Source organism: Typopeltis vanoorti, chromosome 2 (assembly GCF_054136105.1).
Source record: "Typopeltis vanoorti isolate ZY-2024b chromosome 2, IOZ_Tvanoo_1.0, whole genome shotgun sequence".
NCBI classification, from domain to species: domain Eukaryota; kingdom Metazoa; phylum Arthropoda; class Arachnida; order Uropygi; family Thelyphonidae; genus Typopeltis; species Typopeltis vanoorti.
In genome coordinates, this window is record NC_143550.1 from 19,228,089 (window position 1) to 19,240,098 (window position 12,010).

The following is a 12,010-nucleotide window of genomic DNA, read 5'->3' on the forward strand; positions in this document are numbered from 1 at the left end:
CAAGAATATAGAAAATAAATATCAAGAAGGTGGCAAAATATTCTGGAGGTTGTTGAAGAAGCTTAGGAATGGAGGAAAGAGTGCTGTAAAAGGAATTAGAGATGATAAAGGTGAAATGAAAACAGGAGAAAAAGATATCCTTGAAGTATGGAGTAATTACTTTGAAAAACTGCTAAATGAAACAAGCAGTGATGACAGCACAGTGATAAAAAACACTGACCAGGCATGCAGTCAGGAATACATATCCATACTTGAAGTAGAAAAAGCCATCAAAGGCTTGAAATGTGGAAAGGCAGCAGGAGTAGATGATATTCGACCAGAAATGCTGAAGTATGGTGGTATAAGAGTCTTACAGTGGCTGCACTGCATGGTTCAGAAAGCCTGGACAGAGGGACGAATTCCCGATGATTGGAGTAGAGCTCTCATAGTACCCATATATAAAAAGGGAAATAAAACTGAATGTGAGAATTACAGAGGTATTTCCCTACTGAGTGTTCCTGGCAAGATCTATGCAAGTATACTTGAGAAACGGTTGAGAAGAATTGTGGAAGAAAAGCTTGGTGAAGAACAAGCTGGATTCAGGCCAAATAGAGGCTGTCAGGATCAGATCTTCACTTTACGACAAATAGTCGAGAAAGCATGGGAATATAACAAAGATCTGTATTTAAGTTTTGTCGATTTGGAAAAGGCATATGACAAGGTGCCAAGAGAGAAGCTATTCAATACGCTGCAGTTATATGGTGTCAATGGGGCATTATATCAAGCAATACTTAGTCTTTATTTGAGTTGTGAGTCAGCAGTTAGAATTGAAGGAAGTACAGGAAGATGGTTTAATGTTAAATCTGGTGTGAGACAAGGATGTACATTATCCCCTCTGTTATTCATTATCTATATGGATCACATTATGAAGGAATGTGGTATTAAACCTGATATCAAAATTGGAGATGTTAATGTCAGCTCTTTGCTTTATGCGGATGATGTTATACTTCTAAATAAATCCGCTACAAGTCTGCAAGATTCTCTGACTAAATTGAATAGCTGTTGTAATAGATATGGTATGAAGGTCAGCAATAAAAAGACAAAGACAATGAAAATAGGCAGAATCATTGAAAATGTCAACTGTGTTGTGAATGGAGAACCTGTGGAACAAGTAAAACATTTCAGCTACTTAGGCACAATTTTTACTGAAGATGGTAAACTAAATATAGAAATAGACAACAGAATCAGCAAAGCTGGTATTGTGGGAAGTCAATTGAATAAATTCATATGGAATAAGAAAGAAATTAGTCGGAACACTAAATTAGCTGTATACAAGACTGTGTTCAAACCAATTTTAACTTATGGATCTGAGAGCTGGGTCAGAAGTAAAACACATGACCAAAGACTAGAGACCGCAGATATGAGAGTCCTGAGAAAGATTAGAGGCGTGAACAGATGGCATCAATGGCAATATCATATTAAAAATGAGGATATTAGGAAAGAACTTGACATTGTCCGCATCCAGGAATGCGTTAGCAGAGCTAATCTCAGATGGTATGGTCACTTAAATAGAATGGGAGAGGAAAGATTAGCAAAACAAGTGTTCTCTGCCAGGTTGGCAGGAAAACGACCCAGAGGAAGACCAAGATATAGGTGGATTGATATGGTACAAAGTGCCTTAGACGATAGAAATATAAGATATGATAATGTTGGAGTGTTGACAGGTAACAGACTGATTTGGAGGAAAATTGTAGATAGGAAGTTAGTAATGATGTAATTTTTTTCATGTAGTACTGTCATATCCTGTACACCCCTTGAGGGTACATGGCAGGAATTTGATGATGATGATGATGATGATGAATCTTCATACCTAAGTAGCACTCCACAGTATATGCCTTTCCCTCATCTACTGCTCTTGTAACTTTATTATAAAAGGCTAGCATATTACTAAAACAAGAGCACCCTTCACAAATCCATATTGACTTTCACAGATATCATTACCCTCATCTGCCCAATGCTGTATACGATCTCTCACTACTTTCTCCAAGATCTTAACTACTGATGACACACAAACTGGCCTATAGTTAGACACTTCTAGTCTGCTACTGCCCTTATGCAATGGCACTATCTTGTCTTCCTTCCATTCCCTGGGCATCTTTCCCGTTACCAGACGTTCGTTGAAAAGCCAGGTCAAAGGAGCTGTCAGTTCTTTAGCACATTCTCTCAAAACATGTGGTGAAATACCATCCAGTCCCACAGCTTTACTGACATCCAGAGTACTCAGTGTTTGGAACACACTCTCCTCCTGCACCTCTAAACCTCGAACCTGCCCTATCCCTCTAGTATTAAAATTTACTCCTCCAGGATGAAATACTACTCCGATAAAGTGTTCATTGAACAATTCCACTATGTCCTCTGCATCAGTCACTCTATTCCCATTTTTATCCCACAATGTTATTCTTCCACAGTCATTTCTTCTCCTACTGGCCACATAGCTAAAAAATTCCCTAGGATTTTCTTCTTAGGGCCAATCTCTTCTCATATTCCAGTTTCACCTTCCTTACCATACTAGTCACTCTCCTGGCCTGTGTCTTATATTCTTCATGCATCTTCTATTCACCTGTCTCCTTATATCTTTCCATAGCCTCTTTTTCGCATGCAGTTCCTGTTTAATAATGTTTGTCATCCACTTTACTCCAAATTGGGTCCTCTTCTTCTTCACTTGTGGAATACAGCTTACTATTGCTGCAAACAAATATTCCTTCACAATTTCCCAAGCACTAATGATATCCTATCCCTCCCCCCATGAAATTTCCCCAAGTTCACATCGAAGACTATTATAATCTCCTGCCTTATAATTCCACATACGTTCCCATCTCTTTGCTACTCCTGCATGTCTATTCATCTTCCAAGTCAAAACCATATGGTCACTCTCTCCAACTGGAGAGAGTGACTGGAGAGAGTGGGAGAGATGTCATCTCAGTTATTATCAACTTTTCTGATGCTATGACCAAATCCAAAAAACTCTTTTATACCTCTACCTCTATTATATGCATCTTCCTCTCTCCAATTTATACTGCTGTAGTTAAAATCTCCCATAATAATCATTCTTCTTGTACTTGGCAAGCTCAACTGTCTAAATATCTCCTGGTCCCCACCCTCTGTGCTCCTTGGTCTGTAGTCTTTGGCCAGGCGCATGCTATCAGCGCCACTAATTTCTCTCCTTTATTCCGGAATAAAGTGCAATTTATGTTCTTACGATATGGTTTTTGATACTTTTTATATTGCCAGGCCATGAACAATTATCTGAGATTTAAGTGGTTGGCGATAGACAAAAGGGTGAGAAACGCTGTTCTAGAAGATGGAATGTATGGGCTGACAGTACTGATAACCTCATAAATTGAAGATTAACTTGTAAGAAATTTACTAATAAATTTACTAATAAACAAATAATAAACTTAATTGTGTAGCATAATTACACCATGTCGCTTGAGGGTATATTGAAATGATAATGACCCTTTAGCAGCAAAACGTGTTTCCAAATTAATGTTAACAGCTGGATTAGAAATAAAACCATTAATCAAAAAAATGAAGATTTAAGAATTTTGACAAAAATCTGCCCAGTGAAAGATCAAGATGGTTTTATTTTCTCTATATCAACTTCTTACTGCTATCATAGTGGTATCACACAGAGCAATGAAAATGAAGAAATCATTTATAATTCTGACTATCTGAAAAAATTTTCAGTGCTACAGAATTTTACAAACATACATTCTACAGTGGAGTTGCAACTCTCTTAAGTGACAGCTTGTTGACTGATGGCAAAGGAAGAAGGCTTGATTTGCTTGTCTACCAAAGCAAACAGTTCTAGCAGTAAACATTGTAAACTAATCATAAGCTTGGTTCAGACAGAAGCAGGCTTATGACAGAAGGTATAATATGAACAAATGTATCATATCATACCATAGACTCCCAAGTAATAAATCATGCTGGAAAAAATCACGAGAGGAAACTAGTTATGCAGTTGTAAAGGAATACATGTTCCAGAAAATGACAATTTTTGGTCTAATTCACTGTTTTATCTACATAGCAGGTTTGAGATATTAATGCTGATTAATAAGAAATTTCTATTCTTATTCATTCTTATCTTAAATTCTTTATCATTCTTATGTTAAAGCATAAAGGTCTTATGCTTTAAGATAAGAATGAGCAAATGATAATTTGTTCATTGCTCCTCTGCATTTTGTTACACCTGTGACCTTGTTTATTATTGCATTTAGAGCATCGTGCATGCTGGATTCACCAACAATTCTAAAAACCCAAATACAGAAAGACAATGGACACCTGGGCATGTACATAAACATTGCATGTAAGGATTATTCTAAATGTGCCTTACCATAGCAGAAATTTCACCCTCAGCTTGCAGAAACTCCACAATTTTACTTTTATGAGCTGGTTCTACCCTGGAGAATAACCTTGCTCGTTGACAAGCTCTCCTCTGTTCACTTAGTGGTAGATCATCAAATTCACGACCAGAATAAGACAATCCTTAAAAAAATAAAAATATATAAAATCAAATATACATGTGCATGTGCATAAATAAATGCAAGTGCGCAAGAATATAACTGATCAATAAATATTCAGCAAAAAAGGCATAATTCAAAGCTATATAACAGCCTATGCTAATTATTAAGTACCTTGAGTTTAATATTGATGGAATTTATTAACGAATTTATTAATTTAAAGATGTATTAAAATACATATTTGAATTACATAAATTAGATAAAAACAGCTGAAAAGTTTTGCTATCTCACAGCTGGTAACTTCTTCAAGATTTAAGTATATACATATAAAATACAAAGAATAGAGATTAAAATGAAACTACCATTAACACCTATAAACGTTACCTTGAATGTTCATGAGCCAACTGTCTACTTGGTAATGTGTTGGGCCTCCTTTGGCCAAGAGAACTACTTACACCTATCTTGGCAGTGATTCCACCAGACCATGGAAGATGTCTTGAGGTATTCTGGACCAACTATACAGAATAATGTCCCAAAAGGTAAGCAAATGTGCAAGGCACTAGCATCAACCAGTAAATGCTGCATTCTAAACAGTCTCACAAATGTTCAACGGGATTCAAATTAGGAAATCACATGGAATGCTTGGATATGCTCTTTAAACCATGCTTGCACAACATGAGCCTTGTGATAAAGGGAATTGTTTTGACACCATGAAACAATCTTCACACATGAATTAGCAGTCAAGGTTTGTTCGATGGGGATGAGAAGATCCAGTTATGTCCATAAGAGAAATCCCCACACCAGGATACGGCCATTACTGGCCTGTTTGACAAAATGTGCAGCTTGCTTGCCCCAAAACAGGCTGGGTGGTCATGATTTTTTGGTTCATAAGTTTATATGGAAGAACAAGACATGAAAACAGAGTATGTAGCATCTGCTCTCTTGCAGTGTTTTCAAATGACTGTTTGCATAACTGAAGTCCATAGCATTTAGAAATCAGATCAAAATTAATTCTTGGTTTTGAGGGAACCCTATGAATGAATGAATGAATAATTTCTGTAGATTTTTTAGCACTGCAGCAATGAATTCTCTTCTAAAAAACGTGTAGATGTATTCAGCTCTGTTTTGGTTTGCAGAAGCCCAATGAAGTCAGCTGCAATTTGCCATTTCTTTTATAAGCAATGTCACTAAGATCTTTGCTTTTACTGACGTCAAGAATTTCTATCCTTGTGACCTATTTTTAATGCAATACATATTTTATGAACTCTTAAAAATTCAGAAAAAGGACTGTCCTTTGGACAATCTTAAAATGCTATGAATAGAATGGATTTATAAGCCACACTACTAATGTTCTGTTCTTTCAAAAGCACAGCAATGGAAGTGGACAATCTACTAATGTATGAAAAATATACAGTTTCTGTACTGGACATCAATATTTGGGTGAAGATGGTTATTTGTAAATAGCAATTTTCAGAGAGACTTTTTGCAATAACTGTTAAGAATAAGTTGAAATAAGTTATTTAATTCTCATCTTTTAGGATATCACATGCTTTCTTCTTAAGGATGTTCATAATTCCAAACTTTCGTGTTATCCTGTGTGGATCAGCCCAACCTTGCATATCTATGCTGCAAACAATAGAGTGGAATACAGCAATTATGCTTTACTTAGAAGAGAATTTATCACGATGCATACAATCTCAACAGGAACCAATGATAAATTTTGCATGATATCTAGAAGTCTGATTTGACCTGTAAACATTACAGACTTAATTATTTCAATTATTTGAAAATGCTATGAGAGATCATCTAATACATACTCTGTTTACAAGTATCACATTCTTCAATGTTTAGTTTTAACAGTTTTGTTTCAATTTAACCTTTTCTTTTGAAGAAATGCAATTTTGCCACTACTTACAAACCTATCAACCAAATTTACAACTTGTTACCTTCTCCTAAGGACAAACTCTCATCTTTGATGTTGCCTGGCGTTTATGAGATACCATGCTCATGCAAATTGTCTTACTTTGGACAGACAGGTAGGTCTGTTCAGAAACGCATCTTGGAACATCAAGACCACATTCGTGTTTTTAAACTGCAGAAATCTGGCCTCTCTCTCAACACGGAATTGAAAATCCAAGCCATAGGATCCATTGGGAAAAGTCTAAACTTTTACATAGATCTTTATATAAACATTCATGTTTATATAAAGAAAGTTCTGAAGCCCTACTACACAGACCAAATTTAAACCGCAACGACGTTCTTACTATTCCTAAAGTATGGGAAATTGTCATACAAAATTATGTAATTTTTTTATTTATTTATTTATTTTTTTTAACTGATTACAATAGAATCTCATTAAACGTGTGTTTACGCACGTTTAATGAGATTCTATTGTAATCATGCGCCCTAACTGTATGTTATTCCTATTATTGTTTAAACTACTGTACTGATGATGTCCTAAGATACTTAGGATGAAATATTTACAATTAAATAATTTTCACTGTGGTTAATACGTGTGTTTCTTTTAATTATGATCTCACCACAGGTTTCGTTATTTAAAATTTTTTTTAAAATTATTTAAGCTAATGATTTTATTTCTTGACTACTTGTATAATAACTATAACACTTTTTTTGAATGTTAGTCAAGTGAGTTTTAATTTTGAATAAGCAAAAATCGGTGAAACATGTAGGATGGTAAATTAAAACTCACTTGACTAACATTCAAAAAAAGTGTTATAGTTATTATTTAAGCTATGTTATTTGCATTGTGTATATACACAGTAACCTAAAAAAGCTATTAGCTATGCTGTAGTGAAACTAATTCTATAATTAGTTTGTATAATTTCAAATGATATTAATGAATTTTTAGTTTCTTTCAATATTAAGAGCTTGCTGCCATAAAGCATTTCAGAAATACATTGCGACTATGTTACTTAATAAGTAACTTGCAGTTCAATGCATGGGAGAGACAGAAATTGGGCAAAAATAGTATTATTGAATAAAAATTTCTAGTCATAAATTTAACTTCAGAACCTAGAATTAATAAGTTTAATTCTAGGTTCAAAAGTAACAGCTTATGAATCTAGAATTATGTCCTCAACTTGTCATTAAAACAAATCCTACTGCAATAACCTATTAGAAGAAATTGTAAGAGTATCTAAATGAATCCATCTCAGTTTGCAAAATAATTTTCACTGAAAATCATTGAAGAGATCCAAGTTATTTCTCCTACCTTTATGTACTTTTCTTACAGATATTAGAAGGATATACAAGGCAGTGAAGAGTATTTCATTTTTATATGAAGAGTGACGGATTGCTGGAACATGTCAGAGTATATTTTATATTCCAAAATGCCCATCGTGTGATAAACATTGTGGAATGTAATAAACTTCCTGTATTGAGTCTTTTGGCACTATGACAAAGTAAAAACATATTATTTGGTCTAGAATGGTTTATAGCATAAATGAGTTGGTAAATAGTATATTTATTTGGAGAGAACTGCACCTTTTTCACTCAAAAGTTAACTGAATGGTGTTAAATTTGTTTAAAAAGTGTTTAACTACTGACTAGTGTAGTACTTTTCACTTCGCTAAGAACACTATAAGGGTGGTCTGAAAAGTTCTCGGCCTAACAATGAACAAATGAATTTATAATTTCAAAATTATTTTTATTTTTCAACATAATTGTCCTTAAGACTAAATACATTTATTCCAGCAATGCTCCAGCACCATTATCCCATCCCTGTAGTGGTTCTCAGTAAGATTTGCAAAATACCCCTCTACATCTGCAATAACCTCTTGATTCAAAGAAAAACGCTGACCAGTGAGGAAGAGTTTTAGTTTTGGGGGAGCCAAATCTTGGGAATAGGGTGGATGTTCCAACAATTCAGAGTGCAAATACCTTAATTTTCCCAATGCCAAAACGCCTTTGTGGGCAGATGCATTGTCCTGATGAAAGATGATTTTTTCTTCTGCAAACCAGGTCTTTTTACACGAATGTTTTCGTCTAGTCTGGTTACAAGATCAGAATAATATTCCCTGGTTATTGTTTTACCCTTTTCAAGATAATTAATAAAGAAAATGCCTTTAGCATCCCAAAACACTGATGCCATGACCTTTCCTGCTGATGGAACCAACATTGTCTTCTTTAGCACTGAACAACTGCCTTCTGTTCACTGTTGTTTGGATTCTGGTTGTGTAATGGTGAATCCAAGTCTCATCCATAGTAATAAATTGACACACAAAATCAGATTTATTTATGTTAAAACACTCCATGCACTGTTCAGAGATTTTCATGCGAGTGCGTTTTTGATCTGCTGTGAGTAAGCACAGTACCCATCTTGCACAAAGCTTTTTCATTTGCAATTTTTCATGCAAAATATATCCCGCACGTTCTTTTGGAATGCCTATAGTTTCAGCAATTTGATGCACTTTGACTCGCCAGTCATCCAATACCATATCGTGCGCTTCATCAATGATTTCTGGTATTGTTACACTTTTTGGACGTCCTTCACATGGATTATCTACAAGGCTGGTATGGCCACATTTAAACTTGGCAGGCCCATTTCTTAATTGTCAAAAATCAAGGATAACAGTGCCCATAAACTTTTATGAACTTCGAATGAATTTCTTCTGGCATGAAACCTTCCTTCTTTACAAAGAATTTTATAACCGCATGATACTCAATTTTATCCGTCTCAAGGGATAAAGACAACACTTTTGTTTCAGACAGCTGTATAAAACAAACTACTTGATAGAATGACTTGCAATTTCACATGGTTGCTTATGACAGATGTACCAACTTAGAAAAAAAAAAAAATCTTTCCGATAGTGTTGCCATCTATGGTCGAGGCTGAGAACTTTTCAGACCACCCTCAGAGTGTGAGGCAAGTTTAGCCTGTGGCCTATCTGATTATCTGATACACCCTCACCATCACTAAATTTAAGAATTTCAATCTTGTTATGTAATGTAACAAGTTTATGTGTATTCTTTTCACTGGAAGAAACAATACCTATACTTTTAACATTATCTGCTATTATTAATTAACATTGCTCTCTACATCTGTGTTTCATTGTTTCACTGTGTATGATAAACTTTTTATAACTATTATTTTATTGTATAAAATAATACAATAGCTTTAAGCAGTTAATCATACAGTGAAATAACAAAACACAAAGAGATGTAGTGACCAATGACATTATAAACAGTTCATGAAAACTGCATGTCACCTGATTCATCATCATCACTAAAACCTTTGTATGAGCAGATCATAACAAAGTGAAGCTTCATAAGGTAGAGAATTACTGTATAGTATTTTTATAAAATATGTATATAAATAGATATATAAATTAATATCCTTTAATATTTAATTAACCTTATTTAATTTAAAATTTTTTAACCTAGTCATTACAACCATTGCCAAAAATAACTTAGCTTTTCTTTCCTACTTTAAATAATTTTAAAGAGCATTGTGATTTTTTCAGAAATTTTATTTTTATAGTTATTTTATTTATTTATTTATTTTTTACACAGCTGGGAAACCCAAGAGACCAAAGGAACTTTTTCAAGTCATTTCAGTCCTCCAACAAACAGAATGACAGGATGTGGTCTCACAGGTGATGAAATTCATCTTCACCTAAACACAACATTTATTCCCATGACAGGATTCAAACCCACAGTTGGAGAGCAGATGCACTACCCACTCCCCTCCCTCCCCCCAAACAGGATGACCAATTACAAAAATTTCATACAAGTTGAAGCAACATATGAATACAGTATATTGTTGGATGTGAAAAATAAGAAATAGCAATGACAAAACTGACATTAATGACTGATTACTAAGTGAGCAGCTAAAAACTGCAATTGACAACTTTCATAAGCAGAAAATTGAGCTTAATTGGATCCAGAAATAATCAGCAATGAAACTGAATATTGGTTTAGCATAAGGTAACTAATTCGTCACAGGCATGGAGAAATCAAGTGTCTGAATACTGGGTGATGTATCAGTTGACCAGTGAAATGAAACACACAGGACTGACAATTTTTCGAATTGCTTCAATATTATCAAAGAGAAGGCAATGTTTTTCTACACAAAAGTCCGACAGGAGATGGAAATTGGTTTATCATTGTAACTCTGGAATTAAAATTCAGTCCATGGAATATACCTCACTGATGGCTAAAAATTTCAAAACTCAACCCTCCAACAGCAAAGGAGTCATTCACTAGGACTGTATGGGGAAAGAGTTAATAAATTAGCAAAGTTAAATACAGCTTTGTACCAAGGGATAGCAAATGCTTTTGAAATATGAAACAGCACACGAGTAAGTTCACTCCAACACAGCTATCAAAGAGATTGGATTTGAAGCTGTGGACTACTGATAATTTTTTAATGGCCAATTACACCCATGAAAGGTTATAAACCCATTGTTCATTATTACTGAGTGAGCTATGAGTTAAATACTTTGGAGATCTGCTCTAGAGACTAAACTTGATCTTTTTAAAATATTCAGGTCTTTCAATAAGTAGAATGTAGCCTCACACTGGTGATGAAATTCATCTCTCATCTAAAATATATTCATAAATATTCATTCCCACAATGGGATTCAAACCCATGAGCTGTTGGCTGGAGAACTGAGATGCTAGTTACTTATCCAACTGAGCTGGTCACCTATTTTCTAAAATGAGGTGATATCTCAAAAGTTATTCATTTTGAAAATGACAAACAGCTCAAAAGAGTGATGAAAATGGCTCTCAAAATAACCTGAAGAGTTTTTTTTTTTTTTTTATGATGGATTTATAAAGCTTATTATGCAGCAAAGAAAATGGCTTCAAAGGGAAGGAGATTAGGTTGAGAAAGTGTATGAAAATAAAGACTCAACCAACTTCTGATGTTCTTTTTATTTCACTGATACATCTCTTTTGGTTGGGGAACAATTACAGTAGAAGCATTACTTTCTGAATAATATCACATCAAATTACACAGAACAATTCTGTGTATTTAATTTTCAGCCAGTGCAAATATAACATATAAGTCCTGAAGTGGCCATTTCTTCTTCTTTGTAGCTGACAGTAATTAGACTGTAAAAAGATAACTACGAGGGTGGTCTGAAAAGTTCTCACCCTTGACCATAGATCGTAACACTATCAGCAACATTTTTTTCTTTCTAAGTTGGTACATCTGTCATAAGGATCCATGTCAAATTGCATGTCATTCAATCAAGTAGTTTGTTTTATACAGCTGTCTGAAGCAAAAGTGTTTTATACCTTGAAACGGATAAAATTGAGTATCGTACAGTTATAAAATTCTTTGTAAAAGAAGGTTTAATGCCAAAAGAAATTCATTCAAAGTTCATAAAAGTTTATGGGCACTGTTCTCCTTCGTTTTTGACAATAAAGAAATGGGCTGCCGAGTTTAAACATGGCTGTACCAGCCTTGAAGATGATCCACATGAAGGACGTCCAAAAAAGTGTAACAACACCAGAAATCATTGATCAAGTGCACGATATGT

At 34.5% G+C, this 12,010-nt stretch overlaps 1 protein-coding gene across 1 annotated transcript in view; it reads right to left on the reverse strand.

The window, feature by feature from the left end:
* The window catches only part of LOC150108860 (calcium-transporting ATPase sarcoplasmic/endoplasmic reticulum type-like), a 263,322-nt gene that overhangs the window by 49,653 nt on the left and 201,659 nt on the right, over nt 1-12,010 (reverse strand). Inside the window, exon 19 of the mRNA XM_090410430.1 lies at nt 4,376-4,527. Within this exon, the coding sequence (XP_090266556.1) occupies nt 4,376-4,527 (152 nt within the window). The remainder of the gene's footprint in view (nt 1-4,375; nt 4,528-12,010) is intronic.